The sequence below is a fragment of the Mauremys mutica genome, chromosome 1 (assembly GCF_020497125.1).
Source record: "Mauremys mutica isolate MM-2020 ecotype Southern chromosome 1, ASM2049712v1, whole genome shotgun sequence".
Lineage (NCBI taxonomy): Eukaryota > Metazoa > Chordata > Testudines > Geoemydidae > Mauremys > Mauremys mutica.
In genome coordinates this window covers 93,055,252-93,078,873 of record NC_059072.1, presented here as the reverse complement: position 1 = coordinate 93,078,873, position 23,622 = coordinate 93,055,252, and the positions used below count along the sequence as shown (strand labels likewise).

At 44.5% G+C, this 23,622-nt stretch overlaps 1 protein-coding gene across 10 annotated transcripts in view; it reads left to right on the top strand.

The window, feature by feature from the left end:
- Positions 1-23,622, top strand: part of TNRC6B (trinucleotide repeat containing adaptor 6B) — a 240,152-nt gene that overhangs the window by 195,366 nt on the left and 21,164 nt on the right. For 8 of the 10 annotated variants that reach the window (XM_044985398.1, XM_044985405.1, XM_044985443.1 and 5 more), the window contains 4 exons: positions 803-848; positions 6,702-6,850; positions 8,093-8,263; positions 17,939-18,064. In XM_044985398.1, the coding sequence (XP_044841333.1) occupies positions 803-848; positions 6,702-6,850; positions 8,093-8,263; positions 17,939-18,064 (492 nt within the window). The remainder of the gene's footprint in view (positions 1-802; positions 849-6,701; positions 6,851-8,092; positions 8,264-17,938; positions 18,065-23,622) is intronic. The other 2 variants (XM_044985465.1, XM_044985413.1) reach the window with 1 other exon arrangement.

The following is a 23,622-nucleotide window of genomic DNA, read 5'->3' as shown; positions in this document are numbered from 1 at the left end:
AACATAGATATAGCCCCAGTAACGGGGCCTCTAGGTGGAGCTGTAAGACAAATGCTACATCATTGTCAGTGGGAAGGTGCAGAGATCTGTGATGCCTTCTTTTCAGTGAAAATATGGTTCACCTATGAAAATGTTCAAGAATCTCAGACATGCCACTTAATGGAGAGCTTTGCATTTTTTCAAAACGCTGTACATCATTAACTAATGTATTCTGTGAAGTAGCTATTTATCCTCATTATATAATTGGGGAAACTGTGGTGCAAAGGTGCTGTGACATGTCTGAGGACAAGCAGAATGTCGTTGGCAGAGCTGGGATTAGAATCTAGAAGCTCTTGGCACCCAGTCCCCTAGATCATGCTGCCTCTCAAAGTTATGGGAACACCCTGTCCCAGACTGCCAAGAGAAGAATAATTTGGCAGCACATTTTAAGATTTGATGACTTGACAAGTCACGAGAAGAGCTATCATTCTGGCTGCTACTCTCATAATTTGATCCCTTGACATGAGGACAGAGGTTCATTTCTCAGAGCAGCTGTTCAGACATCTCTCTCTATCTGTGGCATGATGAGTTCATGTGCCTAGTGGCATTTTAGGAAATTTAACCCCAAATACAGCTGGGATGAGGTGCGTTCAAGGTTACATCAGGATTGTTTTTCTTTGATATAGTTTAGGACATTACTTTCATTCACACTGGCATACCCTTCCACATTTCCAATACACATCTTTAACAAAGGCTGTTTTCTGCAGTGTTGTCAAACTTTGCTCCGGAGTCAGACCAGTGTCTTTTTTTGCTCTTCTTTCAGAGTCAAACTGAGGACACTCAAGGCAGTAAGATGGACATGTCTGTAGGTGCGTATAACTTCATTAAAATGCATTTGGCATGATGACTGATACTATGTGTGTGATCTGCTTATCTTTAGGAAGAGGCACATTTCATTATTTTTGAGCTCTGTTCTTTAATAGCAGGATAGAACAGCAGCATCCAGCCTGTTGGCTGCAGGATTTATACAGATAATGCATCTGCTGCTGAGAGACACTGGGCTGGGGGAAAAGAGAGAAATATCTGCATAGAATGGAGGGGTGCTTAAAAAAAAATTGATGTAGTACTCAGTTTTGTTGCTTCAAGAAGGTGGAGCATCCCCTTATCACATGACTTTACTAGGTGAAAAAGGGAAGTCTACTAGCTGTTGGCATTAGGACGTCCCAATTACCAGCTCCTTAGGACTGATATGTGGGAAAAGAAAGGCTCTTTATTGTACTTCCTTTAGGTGCTTGCCTCAGGCAGTTGAGCTGCTGCTGAGTAGGAATAGATTTATCACCCATGATGGCCTGACCACAAACATCAGGGATCTTAAATGGGTCATACTGTGTGAGGACTGTCATCATAAATGATAGTCAGAAGTGATCTCTTGGATTATCTGGTCTAAATTTCTGTATCAGTTTTATCTAATCTCAGTTGATTGCATCCTAATTTGCCATAACTTCCTTGTTAAGCAGACTATTTCACTAGACTAGATGATTGACTTAGTCATCAGAAATGCTTTCCTAATTTCCAAGTTGAATATTTACCGTATATACTCGATCATAAGCCGGTTCATTTATAAGCCAACCCCCCCCAAGATGGATAAGTAAAAATGGAAACATTTTATAACCTGTTCATAAGACAACCCTGTAATTCAGGAGTCAGCAAACTTTGGCTCCCGGGCCATCAGGATAAGCCGCTGGTGGGTCAAGATGGTTTGTTTACCTCGAGCATCTGCAGGCACGGAGGTAAACCTAAGTAAACAAAGTGTCCAGGCATGCCAGCTGCTTACTCTGATGGGTCGGGACAGCAACTGGTGGGGAAATTTTGGGGGGGGCCAGAAGCTGGGAGTCAGGGGAGCAATCCCTGTGACCACCCCCCACATGACCCCACCCCTAGCCCAGGACCCCCACACTCTCCCCATCCCATCCCTTCCCACCTTATCTGGGGAGGGCCAGTGGAGGATGTCTCTGACCTGGTTGGAGCTGCTCCAGCAGGCTGGACAGCGTGGCTGCATCCTGCTCCGTCGGGCCAGACCGGGCAGCGTGGCCGCAGCATGCTCCAGCAGGCTGCGCCAGGTGGCATGGCCGCAGCGTGCTCCGGCGGCGGCGCCACAGCCTGCTCTGGAGGGTGGGGCCGAGTGGTACAGCTACAGCCTACCAGCCCCAGAGCTGCAGCTACTTCGGAGGCTAGGAGGAGAGCAGCGTGGCCAGAAGCGGAGAGATTCTGGCCCCGCCTCTTCCCTTCTGGCTGTGCTGCATCTCCTTGCTCCCTCTGTTGGGGGGAGGGGCTGTGTACCACTCTCCCTCTCTATACCAGTTCATAAGCCAACCCCCTTCTCCGGTGCTTCCCTTTTTTACTAACAAAATTCAGTTTATGAATGAGTATATAAATGCATTAAACGCATTGTTCTTCTCCAAGTGGCCTCTGCATATTCACACTTGTGGGATTGAGGTGCTTGCACCACAAGCTTCTGGAATCTTCTGGTGACTAGTGTCCATTGAAGCCGCTCACATCTTCTCGTTCCCATTCTCAAAGGTTCCAAAGGTATATAAGAGGGAGTGGTCCATTCAGTTCCTCCTAACCACCTAACTTACAGCAAGCTTGGATCACACACGGTGTCCTCAGCACTTCCCTTCATAGTTTTTTTTTGGTTGTTTTTTTGTTGACACTTTGGAGTCTGTTTTTGTTTCCAGTTAGATTGTCAGTATGTTAGTCAGCTTTTCTTAAAAGTAGTGGGGAGAGGAGGAGGAGACGCAGATAGCATGAGCATCATTTGAACCCACAAAAGCAGGTGGTCCACCTCATGCCCCTGCTGACAAAGGAAGCTCTTCAGAGTCAATTGACTAAGGCTGGCATTGTACATGTCCAGTATTGATACTGGAGATCAGCTCACCATAGTGGCTCTATGCCTATCAAAAATGGCACCACGCTCCTTGCATCCATCCTGCTCAACCAAGTCCAGTGCCAGAGAACCAACACTCCTTGGCTCTAGAGAACCATGTGCCAAAGTAGTTCTGGTCACTGGATCCATCCAGGGTAGCAGATTCCAGTGCTGAGGACTTGACACCATCAACTGAAGAATCATTTACCAAAGTGTTTCTGTGCCCAGCATGAGTGGCACTGAGATCCCTGGATCCAACAGTGGTGCATGAAACCACCCCCATTTTTAAACTGTGAACACCTGAGATGTTGTGGCTCAGGACATTCAAGATATGCTTTACTGTGAAAGGCAAAGGAAGAACATACCCATCAGAAGATGTCCCAGATGGTTAATTGGGGTACTCACCTTGATACCCAATCTCTTCAACTCTGCAGTGAATGAGCTCCACTATAATGTATTGGAGTGGAGAGCTATTTGTCTGGCCTACACATTTTTCTCAAGTCCAGAGCCCAGCTCAGTCTCTTTCCACCAGAAAGTATTGATTTTTTCTCAAGCTCTACTTCAGGGATGAGCAAGATTCAACTTCACTGACACACTCCTTTCTTCTTCTTGGACTGGGTCAGAAGTTCCTCTGAGTTCTCTCTGAATCTGTTGATTCAACAAGTCTTCCTGGAAGGCAGTCAGGAAGGACCCAAGTTTCTATCAGTAGCCCTGGCTATGGCTTGGCGATTTTGTTGTCTGATATCCTGGGTCTCTTGTTGTCTTCTGCAAGTCCTGCTTTTCAAATTGCTGCATATCCTGTCTCAGGGTTGAGATGAGTCTCCACACAGGTCAAAAGTTTCTCAGATTGCAACCTTGATTTCTGGGAAGTTGGGACATTCGATGTAAAGTGTTCTGTTGGGGTTCAAAAGATCATATTAAAAAACAGGAGACTTTGGCCATACAAACTTACTCCAGTGAATTGAAAGAGGTTTCCCATCTGAGCAATTGAAAAGGCAGTGAACCTGAGAGGGTCCTATCTGTTTCACTTAGAATAGTTTTGTGTTCTGTCAGGGTGCATTTGGCTGCCATCACAGCTTTTTTCCCCTTTGATGCCTGGATTGACAGTCTTCACTCACCCTGCAAAACTGAAAGGTTTGATCCATGTTATGACTAAGGCTGGTTGAGATAGCTGCTTTGCTGCAATAGTCAAAGGATACAAAACTGGATACTCCAGTGCAATAGGTAGGTTGTACCCTGGCTACTATGATGAGATAGATTAATTTGTCCCACCTTAGAGAGTATTCCCTTTGTTGCATGGACCTGTTTTGCAATGAGATTATACTCTTGTTCCCACAAACTTCATGGGGCCTCTGTTCAAAAACTGGGCAGACTTCTCTTTGTTCCATATCTCTGTTAAGGTGCTGTTTATTATAATCATAGCTTTAGGCTAGAGAGTTAGTGAGATACAGGCCTAATGGCTCCATAAACCATATTTCGTACAATTTGCTCTTATCTGCATCCTTTCCATAATGCCTGTCCAAAGAGGTCCTCTGATTTCCATCTCTTTCAGGCCTCTAGCCTGTCTGAATTTCTCTGTGTACCATTCATATCCAAGAATCAGGCCCCATACTTTAGATGTCCAAAGGGAAGTAAGTTTATATGGGACCAGACCTGTCCACAAGTTCCCAGACCTGTGGGGCATATTGGGGTGAGACCAGGGGTCCGGCCAGTGCGCCCCTGAAGCTGTCAAAGTGACAGTTTAACGATTTATGACTTTGCAGTTGTTTGACCATCTGGAAATGTCACAGTATACTCAGGCATAAGGTAGCTTCCATAGCGTGCCTTCATGCTGTAGTCTTTATAGAATGTTGTATGGTTGCTACTTACTGTATTTTCATAGAGTTTTTTTAGCCGATCTTCCTTAAGGTTCTAGTGCTTACTAAACGCTTGGAAGGAGGAATATGCAGAGGCCAGTTTAGGAATTGGAATTATTTGACATAAGTCTTTCCGTATTCCCTCTCCCTGACGCCACCTTCCACATTTCTTTTGGAGTCATAAATTTAGGACTTCCCAAATTAATAGAAGAAACTATGAATGTGGTTGAGGCCACTCCCATTTTTATATCATCAGAACCCTCCATGAAGGGCATGGTAACAAGCCCCAATGGACATGGGTGACTAGAAGATTCTAGAAGCTCACAGCACAGGTGCTGTGATCTCTCAAGTGTGAATATTCAGAGGGTTATTGCAAAGCAGCCAAATTACTGGTAAGTAACCATCTCCTCTCTTATTTCTAGATTCACTGTTGGGTTTTTGCATCCCTTTACATTTGTCCTTTCTGTATTGAAGTATAATCTTGTTAATTATTTATTGAACATCAACAATGTGCTTGATACTCTAAGAACCTGAAAGGGGACGCAGTCCCTGCCACAAGGAGTTTACAATCTAGTACAGACACAGATTAAACAGCTCAGGCATCTCTGTGTGTGTGCGGGGGGGGGGGGGGGGGGTTATGTATATATTAAAATATGAGGGGGGTTATATTGGGTAATCATATGAATATCAGGTGGCGTTCAGAGTTTTATAGGGCAATTTCTCAAACGTACTGTGGAACAAGAAAAGTGTTTTGAGGAGACGTTGGAGAACAGACAGCATGGAAGAAGGCCCAAAGAGAAAATCTGAGGAAGGTTACAAAGAGGTGTTATGCAGGAGTCTTAAGATGAATGAAAGAGGAGAGTTGAAGCACGTGAGAAGGGGATTTGTGCAGGGGAACTTGAGGATGAGACTCTGAAGTAGAAGAAGAGTATAAGGTAGAGAAAGGAATTCAAATAGGGAATGACATGGTCATGAGTAGGAAGTTTCAGAAGCAGTATTTGGAAGGGAGGGGAATGAAGTCTGATCCAGAGAGGCCAGAGATTGCAATAGTTGAGGGAAGATACAATTATGATGTGGATAAGAGTTCTAGTGGTAGGAATAGAGAAGAAAAAAATGAGAGGATTTGAACAGAGTCTGGATATGGAGTGAGGATGGTAGAGTGTCTGATACTTCAGAGATTGCAAGTTTGGGTGCCCAGACAATAATAGGGAGTAGTTGTCTGTGAAAGAGATGGGAAAGAGCAAGAGGGATTTGTTCTTTAAATGTAGCTTCTTTAAGCTAAATAAAGAAATTTAATTCAGCCTGTCCTCATAAGTCATGTACACAAGTTCATGTGTCATTTTGTCTCCTTATGTTTAAATATTTTCTATTTACTGTTTTTTTTTAAGTGGGTTCCAGAACTCTGTGCAGTATTCCAAATAGTCTTATCAGTGCAGTGTAAAGTTTCACTTTATAGATTCACCTTCATGAAATTGCTTTTATAAATCCCTACTTTAAGGCCTCATGCTTCCAAAATCATTCTAAAGTAGTTTAACTGTTATGGGGCATGTGCATGTTGATTGCAAATCTGGCATTGTATACCCTTTTCCTCCCTGAACAAATCTGACTGGTGCAAATAGTTTCAGAACCATCCTCTTTTCTTCCATTACGCAGTTAGTTCAGTCAGAATCTGTAGAGGTAGTAGTTAGTTTTATTCATAGTGTGTGTGGACATATACGTGTTTTTAAAGCAAATTGGCTTGTAAATATTACGATAAAACTTAATCCCTGACTCTTTTACCAGGAGCGTAATGCTACATTATAAAATAAATCCTTGGCTGTACTATTTTTCAGCCTTCAGAGGTATTTTCAATCCATTTTTAGCTGTAAATCTTTTGGAAAGAAAAGGTATGATTGTGGTTGTTGGCACTGATATTTCACCCTCTTCCTTCCCTCTTATAGGTGGTCTCCCAGATAAGAAATTTGAGGTGGACAAACGAGCCATGAACCTCGGGGATTTTAATGATATAATGAGAAAGGATCGATCTGGGTTCCGTCCACCTAATTCCAAAGACATGGGAAGCACAGATAGTGGGCCTTATTTTGAGAAGGTGAGATAAATCTGTATGGTTAAACAGAATCCCCCACTGCATTCACATAAGGGCCAAATTTCTATCTACTCCTTTGGGGAGTAATAAAAATTCAAAATCATGGAAGTGAATGTAATAATTCATGAAATAAGATAAGATAGACATGTGTGTGTAGAGTGAACATAGATGAAAAATTGAGGTGGGTTAAAGATATGCATTAATATATTAGAGTAGTCCTGAGAGTAATAGGTACAGCTCTGAAGAAAGATTTTTCTGAATACTACTTCAGTCTTTAGCTGAGGAGGGAGAAGTCCATTTTGAACAGGTGCCAGCAAAGTTCAGCGAAGAGGGCATCATAATGGTTCTTGTTTCTGTTTGGCTACTGACTATACTCCTACACTCTAAAACTAAGTTTAAATCTAAATATACAGACAAAATCACAATTTTCCAAGACTTTTTCTTTCTGCTTTCATGTCTGCAAGTTATCTGAAGCATTCTTTCTAGATTAGACTATCCCATGTGCTGTGTTTGTCCATTTACTGTTGGCTTCCCTACATCTGTTGTATGTTGCAGTAGCATCTCTTTCATATCTTTACCTGTTTTAAATGGGCACTGTCAACCTTTTTAGATTTCAGATATTAATTGCTTTAAATTATGATTTGGAGAGGGTCTCCTGGATTCGAAATGTTTATTTTAAATGCAGTTCGTTTGATTCAATAAAATGTAAAACAGGTAAAATATTGTTATATAAATGTTGTGGGCGTACTCTGTCCAATAAACATTTTTTTAAAAGTGCATATTTTTAAACTGTTCCATTTTGAGGTAACAGGCCAAACACTAGCTTTATGAACTCCCTCTGCTGGTCTAATTAACGAACACCATTTGCAGAGGTGCATACTGTGGACACAAATTGGTGTGTGCAAACAGAAGTAAATAATAGGAACTCATTCTAGCTGTATCTACTGCTTTAGTGGAAATAATCACTATCAGAGAAGAAGGACAAAATTAGTAAAGAAAGAATGTTTCTATGCATCAAAGAGGTTTTTTAAAAATACCTTCACCTCTACAGAAGTTGTTGACTGTGGCTCCTTAACCAGAAATCTCCAAATGCCAACAATTAAATTGAGTCAGAAGTTTGCCCATGTAATTGCTTTTACAAACTACCTTTGCTTATTCCTGATCACTCACAGTCCTTCTTTCTCTCCTTTTGCATTCTGTTGCTTCACTAACCAACTCCTGCTGATTGACTAACTACTGCTTCAGCTGACTTTGCCTTTCTCCAATCAAGATGGGTGCCTTGGGGATGAGGCTCCCTGCTCTCCCTTCTCCCCTTCTCCCAGCTACAAGCTGTCTCCCTCTGGTTCCACACTACCCAACGTCAGCCTTGGGGCAATCGGCTCAGGGCTCAACCCCCAAAACTTCGCTGCTAGACAAGTAAGGAGGCCACCTTCTCAGATTTATTACTACGTGGCTAAAACGTAGGCTTAATTCTGGTCAGCTGGTTTTCTTACAAGATTTATTGATCACTGACTACACATCAAAAATCCACCTTCCTTCCTATTGTCCAATATATATATTGTTCGTTTTGTTGGCCTCTTATTGCCTGCAACACAGGATGATCTTCTAGACTTTCATTTTAAGAGCGGTTTACTCCAAATTTGTCTTGGACCTTTTTCACTCAGGTTTTATACAGTTACTTATATGTGGAAACATGTTTAAAGGAGTTAAACTTATTTTTCTAAAAAGTCTCTGCAAGAATAAAAGGATAGAAGGAGACTGATTCCTAGTTAGTAACTATTAGGCCATGTCCAGGGAAATAATAATGTAAGCTTGCTGTAACTGGACACAGTAATTGTAGGCAGTTAATTTATGTGTTATTGTGGCAGGATAGGTTGCAGGCATGCTATGAAATGGAGTAATGAGAACACTAGTATTTTAATGTACCATGAGAGATTTGTGTGTGTGTTCAGGACATCACCCAGAGAATGTGGGTAAATCTTCAGGAATCTGCTCAGAAATGGAATTAGACATAATTTTCAATTTTTTTTAGTACATTTGGTGATGTACTATTAATTATTAGTGAAGCTGGTCAGAAAATGGTAAGTATTTTCCATGAACATTTTTGAAAAATAAAAAATATTTTTTTTAAAAAAGCACTAAATTTTTGTTCTTTGAGTGCTGGTCTCTGTGTGTATTCCACACATGGGTGCACATGTACTCCAGAGATTTGTAGTAAGTATTGTCCGTTGATCCACAGTACGCAGTTGTTTTCCTCATTCTCCAAACTGAGGGCATAAAGGGTGGTGTGGCCCAACGCCTTTGCAGTTCCATTCATTCTTACTGTCAGATCATGAGAGTTGGAATTCTGTGTCCGCGGCTATGATTTTACTATACTTAAGCACCTGTAAATACATATTGTAAATAGCTTTTAGTAAGTTTAGCCTTAATGTTTTAGTGTTTTTATAATTAGTTTATTCTTCTTGTGGAGAAGGACTATGCCAAGAGTCCCAGGATATAAAGAACTTTATCTCCTTCCCCTGTTCCTTTTCTATCAGCAATGAACACCAGGGCTGCATTTAGTGCCTTCAGGAAGCTCACATTGCCACCATGTGCAGCTTCTGGCACTCCTTCCTTCCTAGAACTGGTCATGGTTGAGAGTTCCATCTGTGGAATCCCTCATGGAGTAGGCCATGAGGCCCTAGTCAGATGCAAGCTAGGGGGACCCCCCTATACAGTGGTCTTAGATTGCGAGCATTGCTCTTCCAAGTACAAGGTCAGGAGTAGACACCAAAACACTTAAGCCTAATAAACCCTCTCACAAGAGCAGGGATATGGCCATAGGCATAAGGATAGATCCCTGTCCAGATCTACCTTTTAAGAAAAAGGATCCCTTCCTGTCTTGGTCAAAGTCGGGTGAGTCCTCGCATGCAGGTCCTAAGGAATTAGGTCCACAGAAACTTTCTGTCAAAGAAGGAAAGGCATGTAGGAAGAACGATCCATCAGTACTGATTCTGGCTCCATTCCACAGACCAAAAGATTGGCACCTGTAGCCCCATATGGGATCCTCTGAGTAGCAGACTGTTGGACACGGCAGATCCATCAGTTCCCACATCAGGATCTCCTCAAACTCCAAGAAGGATGGCCATCTTTGTCACTGGAGGATATTTTCATTCCGCCCTGTTCACAGTCTCCTCTTCTAGTGGGCCAAGTCCTCCTTACAGACATTTCTATACCTAAAGAGCCCACCTTCAGGGGAAGAGAATCCTCCCGTGCTGCATCCACAAGTTGGAATATCCTCTCCACTGGTGCGTCCAGTAGAGCAGGACCCTACTTTTTCAGAGTGAATGTGCCATATGAGCCTGATGCTCTCAGAGCCTCCCTCTACCCTCCTCCACAAGGGAAACATACCCAGACAGAGTCCACAAGAGGCCTTGGAGTTGTCTTGGATATGGCTACCCAGGGGACTATTGATACCCTATTTCTTGCTCCCACCCCCTCAACCAGTTGACCCTTTCTACTGGCCATACTGTGCTCCGTGGGATCCATGTAACAAATATCTTAGATTTGTGCATCCCACTGACCCTTTTCTCCCAGCTGATACCAACCAGCTCCTTTGGAGTTTGTGAAGTAAGAAGTCAAGCTGGTTCTCCTGTTCCCAATGGATGTTTCATCTTCCTCACCTGATGAGGCATCATCCCTTCCCTGCCTGATGACCACAGGCAGTACCAGGAGCTGTTACAGAGGGTAGCAACCAAGCTCCAGATACCTCCTTGAGGAGGTCCAGGACACACAGCATGGTCCAATCAGACATCTTTCAACCTTCTGATCCTAATAAGCTGGTCCTCCTAGTCAACAAGGCCATTTTGGAACCCTCCAGATCTGTGTGGCATATCCCTGCCACCTGTGCCCCTACCCTTGAGGGCTGAAAAACAATATTCTGTGCCAGCTAAATGGGCAGAGTTTTTTATTTATCCACCCACACCCCAACTCCTTAGTGATACAGGCAGCTATAGAGAGTCCCAGGTCACAGCAACCCAAGTCTACTCTAACTGACAAGGGCGCTAAATGCATTGACCTCTTGAGGAGGAAAGTATTTTCACCAGCTAGTCTCTAATTCAAAGTTGCTAACTACCAGGCATTGTTAGAGTATGATTTCCTAAATTATTCCAAAATTCTGAAATTTAGAGACAAACATCCTGAGGAATACAGGACTCTGTTCCAAGATCTCATTGATGAAGGGAGGCTGGTGGCTAAGACTTCACTTCAAGCAGCAGTGGACTCAGCTGACACTCAGTATAAAACCGTTACCACAGCTGTAGTCATGAGGCATGAATCGTGGCTGCACTCTTTGGGGTTCCCCAGGGAGGTTCAGAATACCTTTTGAGAATTTTCCCTTTGGTGAGTCTAATCTCTTCAGTGAGAATACTGACAAGTCACTACACTCTTAAGGACTCTAAGACAACTCTCCACTCCTGGGCATTTACACCCCAGCTCTGAAGAGGAAACACCACAAGCAAACTAACAGGCCTAAATATTTCACCCACCCCCCACCCCCAACATTTTATCACCAGCACCCGTATGAACCACCATGCAAAACAACCGAGGGCTCAAAGACTCAAATGCACCGCTTCCTCCACCTCTGACTGCTGCCCAGCGCTGCTCACCATCCAAGGGTTTCTTGTGATCTGATGTTCAAAGACTGCATACTGATGCCATGCCACATTGCCCCCCCCATCTTTAGTGGCTGCCTTACCTACGTCACACACAACTAGAAGGCAATAACAGACAAGTTGATACTAGAGATCATTCACTCCAACTACTTAGTTAAGTTGATCACACCTTGCACCACAAAAACCCCTTCTCAGGGACCACTCTCATGAGGAGATCCTTCATCGGGATGTGAACTCTCTCCTCCAAAAAGGGGTTATAGAGCAGATGTCACCTCAGCATTGAGGGGGGATTCTAGTTCCTATATTTCATAATTTCCAAGAAAAATGGAGGATCAGGGCCAATTTTTGATGTATGCTAACTATGTGCCTTTATGCACAATCAAAAATAATTCCCTCCCTGTAGGATAAGAGAGAGTTTGTGGTCCTTTATATGAAAGATGTTTGCTTTTATGTAGATATTCACCAGTCCCACAGAAGATTTCTTCATTTCATTGTTAGGACAAGAGAAATACCAATTCAGAGTACTTCCGTTCAGGTTTGTGATGGCACTCAGGCCTTCACAAAAATCTTCTGTGTGGTGGCGGCCCAGATGAGACATGATGGCTACACTATCTTCCTGTAGCTGCATGACTGGCTGCTAATGGGCAGATCAAGCCAGAAGGTCCAATCAATAGTCTTATTCTTACTCCACTTTCTGACATTTCTGGAGGTCTGAGTAAACAAGCACTTTGACTCCCACAAGGACTATAGATTTCATAGGAGCAACCCTGGATATATCCTCAGAAAAAGCCAACCACCCTACAGACAAATTTCAGGCTATGAATAACTTGATAAACTTGGCTTGCATCCGAAGAAGTGGGTATTCACCCACGAAAGCTCATGCTGCAAAACGTCTGTTAGTCTATAAGGTGCCACAGGATTCTTTCCTGCTTCTTGATAAACTAAGTAACCCTCAGACCTTGCACCACAATCATGGTCTGCCTTTCCCTTCTAAGCCACATGGCTGCATACATGTACATAGTGCCATTTGCCAGACACCACATTTGTTATTTGCAGGCCTGGCTTCAGTCTGTCTGCTCACCAGACAAAGGCAACATGAATACCAGGTAACAATCCCACTGAAAGTCAGATCCTCTCTCAGTGGTGGATAAAACTGGACCAGGTGTGAGCAGGAGTCCCCTTTCTTCCACCCATCCTTGATGTGTCCCTCATAGGCTGGGGAGCACATACGGACAGTCACACTGCAAAAGGCACGTGGTGCCCACGGGAGGCCAGAATGCATATCAATCTGCTGGAGATTAGAGCAGTTCACCTAACCTGCAACAAATACCTCTCTCTCACATGATCCTGCCACATCCAGATAATGTGTAACCACATAATGAGTGTCTCTTATATAAACAGGGTGAATAGAGACAATGAATTATGGAACTGGTGCATCAAGAACCACATCATACTCTTAGCAACATACACATCAGGTGTGCAGAATACTCTGCCAGACATTCTGAGCAAGCACTTTGCCATAGACCGTTAATGGGAAATACACAATTGAGTCATAATCAAAATCTTCACCCACTGAGCAACGTTATATTGTGGATTGTTCACCTCCCAAACAAACAAGAAATTCAATCTCTGCTGCTCCAGAGCAGCATTAGGCAGAGACTTCAGGCACAATGCCTTTCTGTTGTTCTGGGTGGACCATCTGAGGTACATCTTCCCTCCCAATGCTCAGCTACCTTAGGTTCTCTGCAAAATTCACCCTGACAGGCCAGGGTTATCCTTATCACACCCAAATGATACAGCGACAAAGAGTCATGTGGCACCTTATAGACCAACAGATGTATTGGAGCATAAGCTGCGTCAGACGAAGTGGGTATTCACCCACGAAAGCTCATGCTCCAATACGTCTGTTGGTCTATAAGGTGCCACAGGACTCTTTGTTGCTTTTTACAGATCCAGACTTACACAGCTACCCCTCTGATACATGACAACAAGTGATATAGGCAGTTTTGGTTTCCAGACCTACTACAATGTCATCCTATTCTCCCATCTCTATTTGACCCTTTCTGGATTTGTTAACTTAGGACCAGGGCAGGATCAGACATCCCAGCCCAGCCCAGAGCCTCTTCACTCACAGCCTAGCATTTGGATTGGCATGAGACCTAGAACATTCATATTCAGAAGCCATCTGAAATAAGAGAGAGTGGTTACGGAGCAGGAGGCCGATGGCAACTGGGATAGATTACAGCATGGATTTACGAAAGGTAGATCGTGCCAAACCAATCTGATCTCCTTCTTTGAGAAAGTAACAGATTTTTTAGACAAGGGAAATGCGGTGGATCTAATATATCTGGATTTCAGTAAGGCGTTTGATACGGTACCGCATGAGGAATTATTGGTTAAATTGGAAAAGATGGGGATCGAAATGAAAATCCAGAGGTGGATAAGGAGCTGGTTAAAGGGGAGACTGCAGAGGGTAGTACTGAAAGGGGAACTGTCGGGTTGGAGGGGGGTTACCAGTGGAGTTCCTCAAGGTTCGGTTTTGGGTCCTATTTTATTCAATCTATTTATTGCTGACCTGGGAACCAAGAGTAGGAGTGGGCTGATAAAGTTTGCGGATGACACCAAGTTGGGAGGTATTGCCAATTCGGAGAAGGATCGGGATATCCTCCAGGGAGATTTGGATGACCTTGTAAACTGGAGTATTAGTAACAGGATGAAATTCAATAGTGAGAAGTGTAAGGTTATGCATTTAGGGATGACTAACAAGAATTTTAGTTATAAGCTAGGGACGCACCAGTTGGAAGTAACGGAGGAGGAGAAGGACCTGGGAGTCCTGGTTGATCGTAGGATGACTATGAGTAGGCAATGTGATGTGGCCGTTAAAAAAGCTAATGCGGTCTTGGGTTGCATTAGGCGAGGTATTTCTAGTAGGGATAAGGAAGTGCTAGTCCCGTTATATAAGGCATTGGTGAGACCTCATTTGGAGTATTGTGTGCAGTTTTGGTCTCCCATGTTTAAGAAGGATGAATTAAAACTGGAACGGGTACAAAGAAGGGCCACTAGAATGATCCGAGGAATGGAAGGCCTGTCGTATGAAAGAAGACTTGAGGAGCTCGGTTTGTTTTCCTTAACCAAAAGAAGGATAAGGGGAGATATGATTGCACTCTTTAAATATATCAGAGGGATAAATACCAGGGAAGGAGAGGAATTATTTCAGCTCAGTGCTAATGTAGACATGAGGACAAACGGATATAAATTGTCAGTCAGGAAATTTAGGCTTGAAATTAGACGAAGGTTTCTAACCATCAGGGGAGTGCAATACTGGAACAGCCTACCGAGGGAAACAGTAGGGGCGAAGGACCTCCATGACTTTAAGATTAAGCTAGATAAGTTTATGGAGGAGATGGTATAATAGGATAACGGGCTTAGTCAATAGGTCAATTAAGTGCCACACTGGTAAATAGTACAATGGGTCAATGATATGATATTCTTAACCTTTTTCCAGAGGGTATGGCTGGAGAGTCTTGCCCGCATGCTCGGGGTTCAGCTGACCGCCATATTTGGGGTCGGGAAGGAATTTTCCTCCAGGGCAGATTGGCAGTGGCCCTGGAGGTTTTTCGCCTTCCTCCGAAGCATGGGGCAGGGGTCGCTTGCTAAAGGAGTGGGTAGATCGGCTTATGTGGCCTGCATCTTGCAGGAGGTCAGACTAGATGATCATAATGGTCCCTTCTGATCTTGAATTCTATGATTCTATGATTCTATCTTCTGTCACAATGGAAAAACCTCCACTAGAAAATACTGTTTAACTAAATGGAGGCATTTCCCTACCTGCTCACAACAGAATCAGTTATCACCAGAATCAGTAGGTGTCCATGTCATTTTAGACCATCTCCTGTCCCTACCAGCACATTAAAAGTCAGCAATCAATGCCTTTCCTCCTCTGGTGGAAGGCTGCTCTATCTTTACTCACCCTGCCACAATTTGATTCTTGAAAGGCCTCATTAGGACCTTCCTGCCAGTGATGAAATGCACACCACAATGGTATCTCAGCTTGGTACTATGATCTCTTATCAGACCATGTTTCAAACCAATGACCACATGTTCCATGTGACACCTCTCCATGAAAATTACCTAATCGTAGTTGCCAGAGCACTTGGAATACTTGTGACAGAACCGCCGTAAATCATATTTTATAGAGAAAAGGCCGCCTTTCATCTCCACCAGATATTCATCCCCAAGGTAATTTCAGCGTTCCATATGACCCAACTTATTCACTTACCAGTGTTCTTCCCTAAGCCTGTTGTTTCCAATGAGGAAGAGAGGCTGCAGTCTCTCAGTATCAGACAGGACTTGGCCTTTTATCTGCAAAGAACAAAACCAGTTAGGAAAACACAGAGACTATTTGTTTCTGTAGCAGAATTATCATGAGGACATGCATTATCAGCCCAGAGACTCACTGAATGAATCTCTGAAAACATCATTCTGTGTTATCAGCTAACACATATTCCTCCCCAGGACTGGGTGAGGGCTTGATCTGTGAGAGCACAGACAACCTCAATAGTATTTCTTACCAATACTGGACATTTGTAAGGCAGGTACCTGGAGCTCCATCCACACCTTTACAGAGCATTACACCCTGGTTCAGGCTTCCTCAGCAGATGGAGCTGTGGGGACAGCAGTGTTAGTCATCTATACCAACTGCATCCTTACACTTTCCTCTTATTTGACTGCTGCTTACTAATCACCCACATATAAAATACAGATAGGGACCAGCACTCGAAGAAGAAATGGAAGTTACTTACCTGTAACTGGTAGTTCTTCTAGTATGGTCCCTATCTGTATTCCACTACCCACCCTCCTTCTCCTCTGCTTTGGATCCTATATGATTTGTGGTAAGGGAAGGAACTAGAGACGCTTTGGTCTGTGCCTCATTTATGCCCTCAGTTCGGAGCATGAGGGGAGCAACTGTGTATCTGTGAACCAATGATTACTATTTGCCACACATTTCCAGTCTCAGACACAAAGTGTATGCATACCCACATGTGGAATACACATCTTGAAGAACCTCCAGTTACAGGTAAGTAACCTCAATTTTTTTTAATATAAAAAATTTTTTTCATTAAAACCAAAAGCACAAACACATCACAGAAAAATTCAAAAGAAACTTATTTTCCAGGATAATTTTCATGTAGGGGAAAAAAGGCCCATTTTTTGTCAAAGTAATTTTTCAAATGAAAAATTTGACCAGCTTTAATTATTTTAAGGCACTGGTGGACAGCTAAAGGCCTGCAGGTTATATAAGCAATAGACATACTTGTTTTAGTGACAACTGGTTCCTGAATCTTCAACCAACTCTGTCTCAGATCTTTCATAATGGAATAGTCAAAATGACTTAGTGACAAAATACTGCTTAGCAACTTTTAAGTAGGAGAATGTTCTAGGATATACTATTTGTTTTCTCTGAGCCTCACTTTCCATATTTGTAAAATGGGATACTCAACTTTAACCAACTGTGTAAAGCAGTAGTCATCGACTGGTTGATCCTGGACCCTCTGCCAGTTGATTGTGATCTCCGGCTGCTAAAAGTCTGGTGGCGCAGTGGGGCTAAGGCAGAGGCCACAGAGACATGCCAGCCGCTTCTGGGAGTGGCGTGGGGCCAGAGTAGGCAGGGAGCCTGCCTTAGCCCCGTTACGCCGCTGACTGGGAGCTGCCTGTGGTAAGCACCTCCTGGCTGGAGCCTGCACCCCAACTCCCTCCCAGATCCTGCACTCCTCCCGCATCCCAGCCCCCCCGACCCAGCCCTGAGCCCACACCCAAACTCCCTCCCAGAGCTTGTACCCCTCCCACCCTCCCACGCCCCAACACTCTGTCCTAGCCCAGAGCCCCCTCCTACACCCAAACTCCCTCCCAGAGCTTATGCCCCATACCTCCTCCTGCACCCCAACCTCCTGCCCCAGGCTCAGGCCTGAGCCCCCTCCCATACCCTGAACCCCTTGGCCCCAGCCCAGAGCCTGCACTCCCTCCCACGCCTCAACCCTCTTCCTCAGGCCAGTGAAAGTGAATTAGGGTGGGAGAGAGCGAGTGATGGAGGGAGTGGGGAATGGAGTGAATGGGGCGGGGTAGATCCTGGGTTGATCTTAAATTCAAAAAGTGATCTTGTGCATAAAAATGTTGGAGACCACTGGTGTATTGAGATCCTTGGATGAAACGTACAATGTAGATGTGGGGGAAGAGGCTGTATTTCAAAAACTTCAGTTTATAAAGAGACTTAGGGGGATAAAGCAGATTGAGGTTGGTATCGTCTGAATAATCAGGCTTGAGGGTATTCTCTGTAGTAAAATATTCTTGCAATACTCTTAGCAAACAGCCAACAGCACAGAAATCCATTAGCCTAAGGGATTAAAATTTTAACTGACTCACCATTATTTTAATTTTATAGGCTGGCAATCATGGTTTATTTGGAAACAGCACAGCACAATCGAGGGGCATGCACACACCAGTGCAGCCACTAAACCCTTCCCCCAATATCCGGGCACAAGTGCCTCCCCAGTTTCTTTCCCCCCAGGTAAGCAGTTTAACATTTCTGGTTTCTTACAAGGATTACAGGATTTACAGTATATGTTTTTTTAAGGCTTTTCACGTGCCAACTTGGTTTTGCCCTGACATATTTTACTAGTGGAACCCTTAGATTTTGTTTGAAATTTTCCATTGTGATTTGGGATTTCAATGCTTTGCAGACTGGAATCCTTCTTTCATACATTCCAATGGGAGCTCAGTGTGAGAATGTTTACTGCCCTTTTTTTAAAATTTTCAGTGTAAGCTCATAAATCCTAAGTTCCATACTGATTCTTTGCAAGATGATTTAAAAAAAAACAACAAATTGCTACTAGAGGGATGCACACTTCATAGTTTGTGTAGGCTGATCTTATTGCATGCACCAAGGCCTCCTTGCATCCCTCCTCATCCCTTCTCCCCCCGAAGCTTCCTATTTGCCACCTTCTCATACCCCTCTATTTCAGGACTCCCTACAACTCTCCCCAGTTTCCCCCTTAGGGGGTTCTATACGCCCCCCCCATTCTCCTTCCTCCCATACCAGGGTTCCCCAGTCTTCCTCTTGCCAGGTGTTCCATGTGTGCCCACATCCTCTCCTTCCCCCCCCTGTCAGGGGCTCTGTGTGCGTCCCACTTTCCCTCTTCCCCCATATCAGTCTCTGCCATTCTCTCCCCATGGCAGGGGTTCAGTACAACCCTTACTACCCTTTTTCTGTGCATGCCAGGAGCTCTGTCTGCTTCCATTCCCACCTTCCCCTTATACTAAAGCCTCCCCCCCCCCCCCAGTCACCCCTCACTAGATGTTGTTTGCCCCCTTTCCCTCTTCCCCCATACCAGGTTCCTCCATTGTCCCCTCTCCCCATGTCTGGGCTGGGTGCATGCCCCCATTCCTCCTATGCCACCCACCATTTTCCTAACTGATAAACAAGTCATGAATATGTTACAGTCTAGTGGGAAGATAAGTAGAGATGAGATGTATTATAATGCTGGGAGGGATTAATGAATGCCATTAATCAGTTTGAAGTATAATAGTTGCAGAAGTGCTTGAAACTGGCTGTGTTAAAGTACTGGCAGGAGCTTCGTATCTCTCTCCCACCACCTTCCCCTTTTTGCCCCTTTTGGTTTTCCAATTTTCCCCCAAATCAATAAGATTCTGGCCACTGATGCCTAGAACATTCCTTGAAATTTTGGAATTGATCAGATGTGGCATTCAAAAGTTCTCATTACATCCACACTGAGAAATGCCATTGAGTCAAGTGTAGGGCTTTCTTAAGCTTGGCCAGTTAATGTGAGATACAAGATCAGCCAAACCTTTTTACCTAAGTATGAAAAATTTCTCTCTACTTCAACCATGCTTGCTTTCCAGCCTCCTGAGTGTGTGGCTCAGTGAAGAACTGGACCTGAGGAAGAAAACTGGGCAGTTTACTCATAGCCCAGATTTCTCAGGGCTCAAGCTTACCAAACATGCACATCTCCTTTGTTCCCTTTGCTTTGGGCTCTGTTAAGGCTTTTTGGAAACTTTGAATGCTGTGGAGGAGATGAAGCTCTCCCGTAGATAGGGAAGTGAACTCTTGGCACCAGGCACAAAGTTATTGGCTCTCATGCCAACCTCAGCTCCTTTTCCTTTTCACATGTCAAAAACCCCAACCCAGACTTACTCAGTTGTTAGAGTTCAATGTGATGATCCAGTGTCATGGTTCCTAGTTGGTTACACATGTGCAAGGGTTTCCAGTTTAATGCAGTCTTCAAAACATACCTTCCTATTGGGTATGTGTAATGTTACATATTGTCAGTTACCTGAATTATGTATTCTGTTCAAGCCAGAAGTTTACTACTACTTCGAGTAACATCCCTATTGGTGCTCCATTTCAGGTGTGCATGCGTCTCTCAAGCTCTTGGTGGGAGATTTTCAGTTAGCGACGTTCATTCAGCCTCGCATGTGCCCTGTGACTCCTAATACTGGATACTGAGGCTATATAGGGGTGCACAGACGAACCGCCCTCAGTTCCTTCTCAACCACATTGACCTGAAACAGAACCCTAGCATGTCTGCCTTGAGTGTGTATCGGCTTTTCTAATATTTCTATAGTGATTAAGATAGTTTTTGTAGTGTTAGTATAGTTATAGTTAAATAAGTAGTGAGAGGATTGTTTTACTCCACTCTTTCCCTGGGGAGACTTATTTTTTTTTCCTGCCAGGGCATGTCTGTTTCTTCAGAAGTGGCCACGTCAAAACCTGCTGATGGCCACTCTATTTTAATGTGTCAATTGCTTGGGGAAGTCCCACGTCTCCCAGAAGTGCAAATTCTGCCTTTCCCTGAAGTCCAGAGCAAGAAAAAACAGGAGATTAAACTCAGACTGCTAATGATGGAACACTCCCTTTAGCCAGCTTCTGAGTCAGGTCAGGAAGGCTCCCCCATTACATCAGTCTCTGGACAGATCTAGTGCCCCTTCTACTTTGGTGCCAGCTTTCCTTAAGAAAGGGAAAACTTTGCAGGCTTCAAGGAAGGCTTCCAGAAAAAAGAAGTGAGGACTCTCACCTTAACAAGCCAACTCTGAAAAAGGTACCCTGGCAAGATCTACAGTCTCCAAAGTCTTGACCTCTCCACTCAGTACAACTGAATCGAAGGCCACCTCCTCCAATACTGGTGGAGCCATAAAGTCCTGGAGCACGAAGGAGAGACACAGCTCCATTAGGGCCATGGTACTTTCTACCAGCTTGGAGGACAAGCGTAGACATTTGCGACTAGTACTGTTGAGGTCAGCCTAGCCATTGGTACCCAGGCACGCAGCACCCTTCGGCACCAAGCAAGCAGTGGTCCTCAGACACATTAGCCTCTTCTTCAGTATGCCCACCATCAGCAGCACTGTCTGCTTTGGCGACCTTGGCCTCGGCTTCCGCATTGGTACCGATCCTCTCTTTGGTGTCACAGGAGTTCAAATATACTGAAGACCTCTTGATAACAGGTAAACTAGAGTCCCCACCCTTCACGGGTACTGAACATCTCTTGGTACCAATACTCTGATCTCTGGACTATAATCTTCTAATACTGCAGGACTGTCCACCTTTTTCTGCGGGTGCTCCTCCTATGGATGAGATGGAGGAGAATTAAAGAGAGTTCCCGTTGATCTCCTCTGTTTCTGTTTGGGGTTCTCTTAAGGAACCCATTCTCTGAAAGTCATAGGGAAGATCAGGTTCTTTATCAAGGGTGGTAGAACCAACCCTGCGTGCTACCTCCACTTCTGTATGGGCCCCCTTAATGGCCATACTGGGACTCCTGGGCTGCCTATTGATAGCAATTTGCCAGACCACTGGTACTATCTCATTCGGAGGCCAGAGTTGTATAGTCGTCGTCCTCCTCCTCCTCCTCCCCCCCAACCGGCCCTCCCACAGGAGGAGACATTGGAGGAGCAGGAAGCTAGGGCAGATAAGGAGGCCACCCCCATACACATTTCATCCTCGTCTCCAGACGAGGCGGTTATGCCTCTACCACCACCCTTAGATGCTGCGGTCACACTGGTGCCAGGTCCATCTCCATGGTGGTTGTCATGCTCAGGGAATCATGGCTCCATCTCCCAGTGTTTCCAAGAGAAGTACAGAACACTATGGATGATCTCCACTTCGATGGTCGCAAACTGTTCTCGGAAACCACAGGTGAGTCCTTGCACACTCTAAAAGACCTCTTAGGGCTGTTATACAATCTCTGAGCATATATAGACATTTGAATAAGAAAAGGTTTAGTAGGTCAAAGACTACCCAGAGATCACATCTTACTCAGTATTCCAAGTTCCATAAATCCACTGTGCCCCCCAGAAAGAGAGCGAGATTTCACAGAAAGAGGGCTGCCCACCTACTCTCCATGACCACCCAGCTATCTTCAAGGCAACAGTTTTGATGGGTTGGTCAAGGGTTCGAACCTTCCCTCACCTCTGGATTTACACCTGTGCTCATTAACCCATCTGTTCCACCCCCAGCCCCGATTGGAGACGACCTTGCCTGTTGCCAACATGCTTGGAGGCAGATCGGTACAGACAAGTAGGTCATAACATTAGGTTATACCATCCATTTTACATCACTCTCTCTCTTCCAGGCCTCTTCCCCGTGCCTCTTCAGGGACCCGTCTCAAGAGCTTTCATTGAGACAAGAAGTGAACTCTGTCCTTCGATTAGGAGCAATAGACCTGGTTCCTCCTCCTCCTCCCCACAAGGGCAAGGGATTTTATCTGAAGGATTTCCTTGTCCCAAAGAAGGACAGAGGGTGGAGACTATCTTAGATCTAAGACTTCTAAACAAGTTCATAAAGTCTCAAAAGTTCAGGATGGTGACTCTGGCAACTGTAATTCCTTCACTAGAGAAAGGGAATTGGCTTTCAGCCCTCAACCTACGAGATGCCTATTTCCATAGAACTACATCTATCATTCAGGAAATACCTACACTTCACTGTAGACCAGGATCATTTCCAATACTGGTTTTTCCCTTCAATCTTTCCTTGGCTCCAGCAGTGTTCTCAAAAGTCCTGGCAGTAGTGGCTGCTTACCTCCGACAAGAAGCAGGCCTAGTCCTCCTGTACCTCGATATCTGGCTACTCACGGGCAATTCCTACAAAACAGTGCTATCTTCCTCTTAAATGGCCCTTGCTCTCTTCCAGGAGTTGGGTCTGCAGCTGAATGTAAAAAGGTCCACATTTGCTTCTGTACAGAAGATACAGTTTATAGAGGCATATTTGGACTTGCTGACTACCTACCTTCCCTGAACTTTGTCAGGTCTGGTACAGGCAGTTCAGGGGAACCAAAATAAGGAACTGTCTTCAGCTCCAGGAACATATGGCAGCTTCCACCATTGTGGCCGATCACACAAGGCTACATCTCTGCTGATTCCAGGGTTGGCTCAGAATGACCAATTCTTCAGTCAGAACAGTTTGGACAGACAGGTGACAGTTCTACAAGCGAGGTACTCCTTAGACTGGTGGAAGGATTAGCGCAGTGTCTGAGAAGGCATTCCTGTCTGTCGACCAATCCCACCAGTGGCTTTAACAACAGGTGCAATCACTGTTGGAATGGGGAAACCACCTCAGTACCCTCATGACTCAGGGCAGATGGACAACCCAAGAAACAAGTCTTCACATCAACCTGTGAAGGAGAGACACACTTGCCTTCATTTCCTACCTCTCATCAGGGACAAATCAGTCAGGGTCATGATGGACAATGTATCCTGCATGTTCTGTATCAACAAGCAGGGAGGAGCAATATTCCCCTCTCTGTGCGCTGAAGCCATGAAACTGTGGAATAGTGCATAGCTTGTAAGATCCAAATTTCAGTGCTCTACCTCCCAGGTATTCAGAACACCACACCTGGTGTCCTCAGTAGACACTTCTCACAGGATTGCAAATGGGAGCTAGACACTCAGATTCTTCACAGCATATTCCTGAAAAGGGCAACTGCCAAAGGTGTATCTCTTTGCCATCTCCAGGAACAGGAAGTGCCCTCTTTTTAGCTCAAGAGGCGGTCTGGGCCACCACTCTTTGGGAGATGTCTGTCTTCTATCTTGGAAAAGAGTTTTGTACTATGCGTTTCC